Source organism: Euphorbia lathyris, chromosome 6, assembly GCF_963576675.1.
Source record: "Euphorbia lathyris chromosome 6, ddEupLath1.1, whole genome shotgun sequence".
Lineage (NCBI taxonomy): Eukaryota > Viridiplantae > Streptophyta > Magnoliopsida > Malpighiales > Euphorbiaceae > Euphorbia > Euphorbia lathyris.
In genome coordinates, this window is record NC_088915.1 from 29,272,209 (window position 1) to 29,286,408 (window position 14,200).

Sequence of the window (14,200 nt, forward strand, 5' to 3'; positions counted from 1 at the left end):
ATCTGGAGCAGTGGTGGGAAAAAGAGATAACGTTGTAAGTGAAAAAGAAAATGGGTGGAAGAATGCGCATGTATCCCTATATAGAGAAACGACGTCGTTTTGATGTTAGTGTGCTAATTACACAAATATCTACATCATTTGTTCTTATACAGGGCCAATTGAAGGATAAATTCATAAAAAATTTTGCAAAAAAGGGCACATAAAGTGAAAGATAAAGAAGGGATAAGGGGTGTAATTAGAAAATTTTGGCAAAAATTTTTCAATTCCACTATTCAATCTCTTCACTTTTATAATATATATATAATTTTATGGAGTAAAAAGAAAATATTAATTAAGAATAGAAAACTGATATTGTAATTTGATAGGAAAAAGAAAAAGTGGAAATTTATGTTTTATCAGACATGTGACGGCGAGTACGATTCAATTTTTAATAGATACATGTGTGATGTTCAATTTATGTTTCTTTATATGGGTAAGTGCAAATCCTAATTGATTTTTTGGTTGTTACCAAAAAGAGTAAACAAACTAAATTAAGTTACATGAGGTTTAATGGTTAGTTGTTACCAATTTGAGTTTGGTAACAACTAAGGTTTTATTTGGTACGATGTAATGCAAGGTAAGAGCAATAATAATGGGTGGTTACAACTTTGTTTGCTATGTAGACACACATCACACCCAAATATAACAATTCATTATAATACTATGTTATTTTAATAAAAAAAATTGGACTGAAAGTGTATTTTTACAATTATTATTAATGGTTAAAAACAAAACTTATAAAAGAGTTGGTCCCATAAAAGAGTAACACGAAGTTTTGGCTCACTCTCTATTTGCCTTGGTGGAGCTCACTCTCTCTATTTGGGTTGGTTTTTGGTTTTGGCATGAGTTTGTAACTCTTATTAGTAACAAACCAAAAAGAGTAATATATACTCTAATGGTTGGTGATAACTCCACAATGTAAAGTAACAAACAAATTAGTAGCACTAGAAAAACTCTAATATAATCAAAGTTGTAATGTAATTGAATGTGATAAGTTCAATTCCAATTTTTTGTTGACAAATTTTAAAATAAGAGAAAATTATAAAATTGAGTCAAATTGGAGATCCATTTACATATTTGGCCCATTTACCCAACCTACTACATATCTAGACTATTTTTGTGTGACCTTTTCAAAAAAACCCAACCTTTCATCTTCCTCTTCCTCTTCCTTATGGTTTCTCTTCCCCTTTTCATTCTCAGACCTTTAATCTTCCTTTCTTCCTTTATGTTGCGAAATCTCCACCAATTTTTTCATCACCATGTCTCTCCCTTCTTCCTCTCTTTTTCTCTTGATTTTTGATCTTTTTATTTCTAAAAAATTAAGTTATGGTTCTTCATTTTCTTGTTTCTTCTCGTCTCTTGGTTTCTTTATTCTTGTGTAGACCTGGCAATTTCCGTGTTCGTCTCGTGTCAGGTTTCGGGTTCGTGTCAAAACCTGTAACACGAACACGACACAAAAACTTTTTGTGTCACAAAATCAGAACACGAACACGACCTGCTCTTGACACGGTAAACACGACACGACACAAATTTTTTACACAACCAATTAAACTGACACGATCTGACCTGCTAACACGACCTAACATGCTAACACGACACGACCTGACCTGCTTTTTTTTATACTCTTTATATTTATACTCTAATAAATAAGAAAAGTCATGTCTATTTTTAACCTAGTTTATTATAATTTTTAATTTTTTTAATTTCTTTAATTAAATTTTGGGTCAGTTTCGTGTTTTCAGGTTGACACGAAAATGACACGAAAATTAACGTGTCATTTCGTGTCGTGTCATAAAACCCTAAACACTAACACTAAAAAAGCATGTCGTGTTCGTGTCGTGTCATCGGGTCGTGTGTCGCTTTGTCGGGTATAGGGATGGCAACGGGTACTCTACCCACGGGTACCCGGCACTACCCGACGCTAATGGGACTATCCGTATCCTATATAAAAGGGTATGGGACGGGTATGAGATTAAAACCATTACCCGTTAGGGTAATGGGACGGGTATGGGAAGACTCCCCAGGGTACCCGGTACCCGTTACCCGTCTTAAATTTTTTATATATTAAAAAATATTATTGTGTTTTGGATGTAAGATGTGAGATTTGAATACTAAACTTTTATTCTTTAACCATTAAGTGATACCACTATACTATTTTATTTTTATTGATTAAGGTTCAATTTGTTCAATTTTTAAATCGATGTTTTATTAAATTTATACTTTGTTAAATTTGTAATATTTTTTATTTTATTTATTGATTCTTAACGGGTAAGGGTACCCGCGGGTACCCGTGAATTAAATGGGAAGGGTATGGGATGCAAAACATATACCCGTTAGGGTAATGGGAAGGGTACGGGTAATTAAAAAATAAAAGGGTAAGAGTTTGGGATTGGGATTGGGATTGGCACTACCCGCGGGTACCCTACTCGTTGCCATCCCTAGTCGGGTCTATTCTTGTGTGGGTCGAAGACATCGTTATTCGATGTTATTTTGATTATTTTTCTGCGTTTACCATATGGTTATTGACGATTTTAATGGCAAAATGCGGAAAAAAAATGTAAACATCTACTGTTTTCTCTTCGTTTTTTTCTTCAGAAAATGACTTTGCGAAATGAGTTTTTTGCGAAGGTCTGCGAGGAAAAAGAGGCTGTAACAGACAATTTTACTTCGCGAAAACATATTACACGAAGTCTACGAAGAGAAATGTTCACGATTTTTACCTTCGCAGACTTCGCATAATCTGGTTTCGTGAAGTAAAATCGTTCTTTTTCTGTTACATTTCTCCTCATAGACTTCATGAAATCTTTTTTCGCGAAGTAAAATCATCCTCTTTTTTGCACATTTCTCTTTGTAGACTTCGCAGAATCTTCTTTCGTGAAGCCAAATCGTTATTTTTCTTGCTAACATGATTTAATTTTTGTGAAGGTGGTTGAATACATAACATCCCTTTTAAGAAGACGATGTACTGGGATGCAGGGGAGGTGAGGTGGGAACCTGCCGATTTTTCTTGGATTATTTTCTGAAAAGAAAAGAAAAATCACCACAAACTTTGGATTCCATTTATCATCTCAAAAGGACATTTATTCCGCTGATTTTCTTCGCTTTTAGGGTTTAGGGTTTAGATTTTGAATTATTGTTGCAATCTTGTTGTAAATTTTGATAATGTTATGATTTTAATATTGTTATTGTTGCAATCTTGTTCTAAATTTTGATAATGTTATGATTTTAATGTTAGAATTATTGTTGCAATTTTGTTAGTATGCCTTTTTTGTTATATACCACTTCGCATATTTCGCAATATGCGAAGATAATACTGCTTAAAAACACATCTTTTACTTCGCATAATGCGAAATCTGTAAAAATAAAAGTTATTCTGCGAATTAGTATTGTTTTCGCATATTGCGAAATATGCGAATTAAAAAAATGTTCTGAACCAAATATTATCTTCGCATATTTCGCAATATGCAAAGTTAGATGGAAGGGAGAAAGAAGAAAGACTAAAAAAATTCTAAGTGTTATATATATATATATATATATATATATATTAAGGGTATTTTGGGAAAGTCACAAAAAAATAGTCTAGATGTGTAGTAAGTTGGGTAAATGGGCTAAATATGTAAATTGGTCTCCCATTTTACTCAATTTTATAATTTTCCCTTAAAAAAATTGGTGAAATGTAATTATTATTACAATACTTATATGTGTTTCGTCAAATATAGTTAGAAACTTTAATTATTCTCAAATTTTCATATGAATTAGAATATCATCCATATATGATGGTTAAAAATTTGTTAATTTTTGTTCGTTTTTTCGTCTATGTGGCATCCCTATATGGCATGCTCCGCAGGAAAGATGTTCATTGACTCTTGAACAAACCTCATATTATAGATTAACTATTTCGTTAAACCATCCATAAAAGAGTGTTGTTCAAGATCGAGAGATCCTAAAGAGGCATCAATTTTCTATCCAATGATTGCGACACCAGCTGAGGTGAAATTGGAATGTTTCGAGAATGTGTTAAACCGCGATATGGAGAAGTTGAAGTACTAGGAATGTCAGCAACCCATTGATTGGGCAGAAATCTAGTTTGAATTGCAGATTGCTCCATTGACTGATTTGCAGGGGTACCACTGAACTGTGAAGTTGAACCGTATTTTTACGTAGTAAGTTCCACGTTCAACGCACCAAAATGTTATCGTATTTCCTGATGAATGATCCTTGATTGATCTTATGGTCACCTAAAATCACAATAGACGTTAGAAAAGGGGATGGAGTTCAAACAAACCCTCTCTGATGCTAAAGTCAGTGATATTATGGATAATATCAAGCTAACGCAATTAGAAAAAGTGAAATTTTGATAACTAAAGTTAATATATCTAGTATCCTGGAATACCTCTACTATTTATAGATAAATTGAGACGCATTTGTACATGTGGCAACTCATAATAGGTCTTTGGACCCTATCTTTCCGTGCCAAAGTATTTCTGAAAACGAGAAGCGTGTGTTTGGAATCCAACGTGATGATTGGTCCACGTGTTTCCAAACACCTCTCTGAAGACAGCCTTCGGCTACTTAAGGTGGCTGAAGCTTTGACCTTGGTCAAGCTTCGGCCAAGACTAATGATCGTAACAGGTCTGATTAGGCCAAGGCCCATCTAAGGTCTTTGGGTCATGATAGGGCTTTCTAGCAAAAACCCAAATGACTCAATATCATATCAAATACCAATACCGCCTTCCTTAACCTTCTTAGTACAAATTCTCCAAGGAACTGTGAACAATTTGTGATGCGAAGTAGAACTTGTCCAGATGAAGTTTCTAATTTTCTTCTCTAAGCGATGAAGAAGAGTAATGGGCCAGCAGTAAACATAAAAGGAATGCAAAAAACAACCTATTAGAGCTGAATTAACCAACGCCACCCTACCCAACGTAGATAACGATTTCCCTTTCCAACCCTCTAGCTTGGTGATGAATTTATTTATAATAGGTTGAAGAAGAAAGCGTTTAGGAGCACCAGTGAACATCATAACCCCCAAGTATTTAAATGGGATAGACCTAAGCCGAATACCAACTTCACCAGCCAAAAAACTATGACGACTAACTATGATCGAGCTACCAACATAGATTTCCGATTACCCCCCGTTGACCTGTTTCCCAAAAAAATACCATAATCTTGGATCACACTATTCAATAACCTCATATTACAGGTAGTAGCTTTACAAAACAATAAAACGCCATTCTCATATAGCAAATGTGTAGGAAAATTTACACTACCCGAACAAAGCATATGGTGAATATTCTCATGATGAACATGAGAGTTGAGCCATTGACTAAGATAATCCTCGGCGATATCGAACAAAATTAGCGAAAAAGGATCTCCTTGACGAACACCCCGAGAGTAAGCAAAGCGTCCTTTGCATTTGTTATTAATAAGAATTGAGATACGAGCAGAAGAAATAATATTATGAATCCATTTTCTGAACTTTGCAGAAAAGCCAAAAGCTTCCAAAACGAAAAGTAAAAAACCCTAGCCTAGAGTATCAAAAGGTTTATGGATATCAACTTTAATTGCCATGTAACCCCAAAAACTGTTGGATTTTTATCATGCCTTTAGGTTTAAAACACAATATATGATTAAGATTAGGGAAAACTACCTTTCACCTTTGGTGGAGCAATCAGAATCTTTGAACGAGATAGAGGAGTTGAAAAGCGAACTCCTTTTATTTTGTCACTTGCGGAATAGGATCTACTACTTGGAATCGCCGGAATCAATTCCAAGTACCCGAATCAGCCAGTACATGGGGCAACTTTGCTTTTGAAATGGAAGAACAATATTCTTTTATCTTCTATCTCTCATGATATTTTTTGTAGACTTAAAAACTTAAGCTTCTCCTTTTTAATCAAAAGAAACAATTCCAAACCTATTCTAATTAGGGGGCACACATGTTTTAGGATAAAGGGAATGAGTAGTTTTTTTTCCCTTAGACCATTCACAATTATCCCGTAGATCTTTTATAAATAATTAGTTAAGATAATATAATTATCTTATATTCTAATTATAAAAAAAATAACATAATCTAAAATATATTTTACATACATATGATTATGCATTAAAATAATTTATGTAAATTAATATCCAATATTATTCTACATTGATTATGTTGACCTTTTATCCAATTACTTTTAATCAAATCCAATTTGATTAAACATGTATGTCTAATTAAAAATAATAATATCCCAAATAAAACTTACTTTGTAAAAAACAAAGTAAGCATAGAAGACACCACTAACTAATTATATATATAACATCTAATGTTATATTATAAAGTTCTAACTATAATATTTTGTATTATTATATAAAACTATATATAAATATATATTATCCAATATATATATTCTAAATTTACATTTCCAATTTAATCTAATTAAACTGACACTAAATTTCAGATTAACCTTGCCCATTGTTTCTTTGATTTGGGCCTTTCATCTGGGCCCAATAACACTATTCTAACATTTTTTAAGCAGAACCTTGATTTCTTGATAGTTCCATTCTACAAGCGATTTAGATAGGTATATCTAGAAGTGATGATTAGACTGAACTTCCGGTTCGTCTAACCAGACATCAGTAGGTATTAGTTGACCTCTATGACTATCCAACTCAAATGTTAATCTCATATTAGAAGACTAAGAATCCAATAGTAACCTCATAGTAATCCCTTGCTAAATGATATCATGTTGAACATGAGGCATGGTACTGTCATCCTCATATAGTGTTCAGACATTCCTTCACTATTCTCAGCTTCACTAATCAAGTGGTCAATGATATATGATCTCCCTTAGATAAGTAACAATTCCCTCACTTCACTCATGGTCCCTCAGCATGATTCAATATTTGGCACCAAATTACTTGCCCTTTAGGTGATAACAAAAGTATGCAGTGTCTCATCCAGGTCCCATAGTGAATTTTTGGGTATATGAGAACCACCTATGAAATTGATAACCATGTGGTGTTCTCATAGCGGATCAATCCAGACTTTACTTCCCATAAACCCCAATGCCTTTGGTTTGACACTCCATATCTGTGATCGGTGAAACACCATCACAACCAAGGCATGTAGTACTCTCTAGTTAATTTTCGTTCCCACGATAATAACAAACCAGTCAGAAAATAGATTGCTTAATGTCAGCTTCCGCAAGGACAACAAGTCAGAAAATTATTATCTTGGTCATTCACGAGATTAGGAATAATTTCACTCATGTTAGCATATTATGCAACAGTACCATTAGAGCCACAAAACAAATTTTCATAAAAATTGATAATGTGACTAGAGATATCAACTTCATTAAAAGTTAAAGCCCCATCAATAAGTAAAGGTGGGATACATGAAGTCATTTGTTTTTAAGAAGCCATCCAGTGGAAGAAATTGTGTTATGATCACCAGCCTCCAACTAATTAATTATGATTGTCTCTTTGAGGATCCTTTCTAAGCAAATGTTCATCTAAAATATGATGTGCCTCAAGCTCCCAATGATGAAGAACATCAGTTAACCCAAACTCACTAACAGGGCCGGCTGAGCTTCTAGGCAACCTAGGCAATTGTCTAGGGCCCCCTAAAAATTAGAGCCTCATATATATATTATTATAGTAATATATAGGTTAGTTTAGTTAATTGGTAAAAAATAGAGTTGGGGTAAATTTGCTATATATATATGTACAATTTTAAGCTAAAAAAATTTGTCGGTTTCATTTAATGTGGAGATTGGAAAGTACAAAATATTGTCATATTTTATTATTTTGGAATGATAAAAAAGACCTCACTCAATTGACTAAATGTCAGCAAGTAGATTATAATCTCCTTTTTTTTTGTTTGATCACAGACTTGGAAAGGAAAACATATTCAATTGTTATCAGTTTTCTAATGTTCAAAAAATTGAAAAGACAAGGTGTTTATATGCATCGGTCCTTACAAATTGAGTTCTTTACAATTAAATTTCTCTACTACACGTTCTTCTTTATATTCACTTACAATTATGTTCAACTACAATTATTCTAATATGGTTCTCTACAAGTTCTTTTTTATACTCACTTACAATTTTGCTCAACTATTCTAATTTGGATTGATTTTTGTTCACCGATTCATCTTATCAGGTATAAAATTATTGTTCCCCATTTAATACTTCCTTTGATTTTTCTTTAGGTGACTTTGCTATATTTTTTATAGTTTCCATATTTTGTTTGTTATTTTTGTATATTTTTTTATTTAAATTAAAAATTGCAATTTATAATGAAGAGAAAATGTGAACAGTAGCATCTGCAGAAAAAAGTTTTTTAAAATTAAAGTTAATTAAAAATTATTTATGTTCTACTATGTCACAAGAAATATTAAATGGATTAGCTTTATTGTCTGTTGAAAATGAGACATTAAAGGATATTGAATATAAAAGCTTAATTAGTGATTTTGCATCTCAACGGGCTACAGCAATTTTTAGATGAATATTAAATTTTTAATTTCATGTATATAAATATATATATTTTTTTCATGTATTTATAAATGTTGTAAGGTATTCCTCCGCCAAAAGAAAGGATGATATTATACTTAAATACATCTTTTTATTTTTATAGTTTTACTAGTATATAAAGGTCCATATTTTATATTTCGCCTAGGGCCTCAAGTAGTCCCGAGCCGGCCCTGCTCACTAATCTCAGCTTGAATAACAGCCAATTTCTTCTCAGCACCAGTAATATTCACGTCGAGGTGTCCAAAAACATCACGGTTCCAGACATGAAGCTCACCTCGCAATTGTTTAAGTTTGAAACCTAACATTTGCATTGGAGGCAAAGGCGGGCAAGAGCTACTCCATGAATTCATCATTGAAGCCCGTAAAGAAGGGTGCGTGACCCACATACATTGGAAAGGAAAACAAGCTATAGGAGTGTGCCCTTGAAACACGAGAGCAAGATGCGATGATGATCAGAATGGTGACATTAACAAGTATTCGAGCATAATGACCAAAATCATCCTCAAGAGTAGCATGATTAATATGAAGCAAACAACCCAGAAACTTTACGTTATCAGCTAGAATTGGAGATCCTAGTATTTCCATGGAAGATAATAAATCTGAACCCAAACTTGCGACGTGGTGGTCTTCTGCACATTCGGATCAAAATCTTGCACTCACGGTTGCAAAGGAAATATACTAGGTTTAATATTGAGGGCACCACACCCCTAAACCATAGCCTTAGTCCCAGGAGAACTTAGAAAAACATTGCAATACCCTTTCCACAAAGAGATAGTCTCCATGGCTCTTTCAATCCCATAATTTTGAATATGTAGGTCAACGATTTTCCATGGGGAATCCCCTTTATTCAAAATAAGTCCACCAACAACGCATGTTTGTTAGAGTAGATATAAAAGGTAGGATATGTATAAAAAAAAAATAAGATAACATATCTTATGTTTGTTTAGGAGATATGAGGATGAGATAAACGATTATCCCTCTAAAGTTATACCTAGAAAATAGTGGTATAAGACATGGTGATTACTTATTTAGATAAAATAGTCTAATTTGTCCCTTCAGATTTTATTATTTATTTTAGGGATAAGGTGCAAAAATATCCCTATCGTTTACCGTCATGAGTAATTTGACTCCTAACATTTAAAATTGTGCAATTTTACCCCTGACGTTGACAGCGAAAAGCAATTTTACTCCTAAAATTGTCAAGTTGAATCAATTTCAGACATTATTATAAAACACAGATATTTTGTTGCTTATTATGCACTAATTGCATACCAGTTTATTAAAAAAAGATTTCATATTTTCTCTACTTTAATAATAGAATTGGAAATTAATATTTATAAATTTAGTGAAATTTTATGATTTTTTTTGTCACTTTCGTACAAAAAACAGTATATTTTTTAATTTTTTATTTAAAAAATATCACGTCTAGTCATATGTTTATGATTTGTTACTAATGAGTGATAAAATGACTCACATATGTGTAAATGACAAGATTCATGACCGAAGAGATAGTTTGATGAATTATTTATTGAATTGACACAACTTGACATCGTTACGGATAAAATTGCTTTTAACTACCAATGTTAGAGGTAAAATTGTACCATTTTAGACATTAGGGGTAAAATTGCTATTGGTTGTAAACGTTAGGGGTATTTTTGCACCGTATCTCTTTATTCTATTTGTTGTGTTTTCAAAATTTAGTAGAGTGTTCCAAATATTTCTCAAGTTAATTTTAATTTTGAACTTTTGAAAACGTTAATTTGTCCATATATTATTGTAGTATCAATATGGGTTGGATTTTATCTAATTTGATAGGTTAGGGGCCAAATATGACCAATTAATAGGTCAGGAGCCAAATGCACAAATTTTGGATAGGTCAGGGGCCAAAAAGTGCTTTAACCCTAAATATATTAGTTATTTCATTTTTTGTGTTTTGAAAATTTAATATAATATTCCAAGTATTTTTCTCAAGTTAACATGATAGATTAAATATAATTAATTTTATTCCATATTGATACTACAATAATATACGAGTCAATTTAAATTTGGATAGGGGCAACATAGTAAAATGAATTATTTTATCTTTATCCTACATATACCAAACATGTGATAATAAATCATCCGATCTTATTATTTTTATCTTTATCTCAATCTTTTATCTTTATCCATATCTCAACTTTTATCTTTATCCCTATTCTCATAGAATACCAAACCCCATAAGGGAATTTGAGTAGAGTTACGTTTGAAAACATTTGTTTTACTTATATGGATAGACATGTTTTTCTTAATATTTTTTTTAATTTTTATGCATTAAATACCTAAAAATAATTTTTATTGTTTTAAATATATTTTTATATATTAATAAATATCTAAGTTATACTATACGTATGTAACGTTCTTTTAAAAAGCGATAGTATGAATTATTAAAAGAAAATAATAACCATAAAATATTAATATCTTTTGTTTATCATTTTATAAAAACACTTATTAACAATGAACTAATATCATCATACACAAATTTAGACCGGACACTATGCATAGATTAAGAGTGCGGCCGGCTAGAGGCCAAAGGCCTAGTGAAAGTCAAAATGTTAGCTTAAGATTCCAATATCAATAGATAGCGTAGGAAAGAGAATCTTTTATTTAGGAATAGGAGATTCTTGGTGGTTTCCATATTCTCTCTCCTCAGTTATTGTATTTGGGGGGATGGAACAAGTAGTAAAGTGTCCACCTTTTGATTTCTCGAGTGAGTATTATGAATTACTAACTGTATCTGTAACAGAGGATGGAATTAGTAATTGCATGAGACAGTCAAGTTTTTTTCAAGGAAAGCATGTCCTTAATCAAGGCGTTGGATACTCTGTTATTCTTGGTTTTGGTCTTTTTTTTGCTTTCTTCACTTCTTTCTTGGTTGGTACCATGATACCTCTCCCCCCTTGTATTACTAATTTAATTTTGATTCCATGTTTCTAATTTCTTCAATTTCTTTAAGGTATGGTTGGAGAAAAGATATGTTGGATCTAGCCATACTTCTGAATGGTTCAACACAGCAGGCAGGAATGTCAAAACTGGACTTATTGCTAGTGCAATTGTATCCCAGGTAATGTAACCTGTTTCATTTCTTTTCTCTCTCTTGTTTTCAGTATAAAAATGAATGATAAAGTATGAATTTTGAATGAAATAGTGGACATGGGCTGCTACCATTTTGCAAAGCTCAAATGTAGCTTGGGAATATGGAGTAAGTGGACCTTTCTGGTATGCTAGTGGGGCTACTATCCAGGTACTCTTGTTTGGTGTAATGGCTATAGAGATCAAAAGAAAAGCTCCTAATGCACATACTATTTGTGAAATTGTAAAAGCTAGGTATGTTTGTTACTCTTTAACCATTATAAAAATGCAACAAAAGAAAGGAACTCACTGATCTGTTTAAAAAATGTTCAGGTGGGGGATTGCTGCACATATTGTGTTCCTTGGTTTTTGCTTGCTCACTAATATTATAGTAACAGCTATGCTTCTTCTTGGTGGTTCTGCTGTTGTAAATGCACTCACTGGTGTTAACATTTATGCTGCTTCCTTTCTTATTCCACTTGGTGTTATTGTCTATACTCTTGCTGGAGGCCTCAAAGCTACTTTCTTAGCTAGTTATATGCATTCTGTTATAGGTTTTTTCCCATACTCTTCTTTTTTAGGATTAAAGCATCGTCAGGCCCTTCAATTTTACACATTGACTCGTTATTCATTTATAAACCTGCACAGTCACTCCTTAGAAAGACTTTTATAAACTCTCTCTTTATAATTAATCTAATTCTGTATCTTTTACCCCTACAGTTCATGTAGTTCTAGTCATTTTTGTGTACCTAGTTTACACAAGCAGCAGTAAACTGGGAAGTCCAAGCGTAGTGTATAACCGTTTGGTGGAGATAACAAGCAAGTCAAGAGTATGTGAAGAACCAATTTCACATCAAGGACAATCCTGTGGTCCTGTCACTGGAAACTACAAAGGGTCTTACCTCACAATGTTAAGTTCTGGCGGATTTGTATTCGGTGTTATAAACATTGTTGGTAATTTTGGGATGGTTTTCGTTGACAATGTAAGCTTCCGCATTTGGCAGCTTCATAGTTTTTCGCTAACCACAGTTGATGTTTTAACTTTTGGAAATTTTAGGGATATTGGGTGAGTGCCATTGCTGCTAGGCCTTCATCAACTCATAAAGGCTACTTGCTCGGGGGTCTAGTGTGGTTCGCAGTTCCATTCTCGTTGGCTACATCCTTAGGTCTTGGTGCACTTGCTCTTGATCTGCCGATAAGTGCGAGTGAGGCAAGTCGCGGACTTGTTCCTCCTGCTACTGCTATAGCTTTGATGGGGAAGGCAGGGTCTATACTTCTTCTTACTATGCTTTTTATGTAAGCCTCAGCTTAAACTAGCTTCAGTTTTGTTTATATTCTTCAGTTGTATCTATTTGACATCCATGTTGATATGATCAGGGCTGTTACGTCTGCTGGTTCATCTGAGCTCATTGCTGTTTCGTCGTTATGCACTTACGACATCTACCGAACTTACATAAATCCAAATGCAAACGGGAAAAAGATCCTCATGGTATCACGTGCTGTTGTCTTAGGGTTCGGGTGTTTCATGGGAATGCTAGCAGTAATACTAAATAAGGCTGGAGTATCATTAGGTTGGATGTATCTTGCAATGGGAGTTCTTGTTGGTTCTGCTGTTCTTCCTATAGCTTTTATGCTCCTATGGAGCAAAGCAAACGCGAAAGGTGCAATACTCGGAACAATCATCGGTTGCCTGCTAGGAATTATAACTTGGTTATCTGTTACAGCCATCGAGTATAGCCATGTAAATCTTGACACAACAGGGCGTAATGCACCGATGCTTGCTGGAAACCTTGTTTCCATACTGACAGGTGGAGCTATCCATGTCGTCTGCAGTCTTCTTCAGCCGCAAAACTATGAGTGGGAGAGCACTAAACAGATCACAGTAGTTGAAAAGGAAAAAGATGAGTTGCCAGCAGAGGAGTTGGAAGAGGAGACACTTAGCAGAGCAAAAGCCTGGATAGTGAAATGGGGCATTGGTTTCACAGTTGTGATTGTTATACTATGGCCTCTTCTCACTCTTCCAGCAGGTAACAAAATCATGATGTTTATATATATAATGCTCTCTACTTAAGGTTAATGGAAGTTGATTAAATGCAGGAAAATTCAGTAAGGGATACTTCACATTATGGGCTGTGATAGCTATAGCATGGGGCACCATTGGATCAGTAGCAATTATTGCTCTACCACTGATCGAGAGCTGGGAGACCATTCAAAGTGTATTTCTGGGAATATGTTTACAAATGACAGGCTTATGGAGAAAATTATGTAAATAAAGCAAAGCTAAAATACAATTTTTGTCTTTACCTGAAACTCAGTAAACTTGCTTTCTCAAGAAAGAAAAAGCCAAAAAGGAAGAAGCATCTGAGCACTTGGCTTAACAGCCATGGATCAACAATTATTTGACATGTTCATTGTGTAAAGAAAATCTCACTTTGTTCATAAAACACAAAATGTACATATAAAATGTACATTTCAATTGTACAATAAGAAGATTTTTGCTTATAAAATGCTTCCTGGTATGTTGATTAAGCTCTAAA

At 33.5% G+C, this 14,200-nt stretch overlaps 1 protein-coding gene across 1 annotated transcript; it reads left to right on the forward strand.

The window, feature by feature from the left end:
- The first annotated feature begins 11,111 nt into the window (after positions 1-11,111).
- LOC136232985 (urea-proton symporter DUR3) lies at positions 11,112-14,120 on the forward strand. Its single transcript, XM_066022490.1, is given in 9 exon segments — positions 11,112-11,465; positions 11,548-11,655; positions 11,740-11,918; positions 11,997-12,217; positions 12,384-12,646; positions 12,721-12,959; positions 13,041-13,690; positions 13,761-13,891; positions 13,894-14,120. Coding segments are annotated over 9 exon segments (2,034 nt in total). The 5' UTR covers positions 11,112-11,261; the 3' UTR covers positions 13,933-14,120.
- Positions 14,121-14,200: the final 80 nt, after the last annotated feature.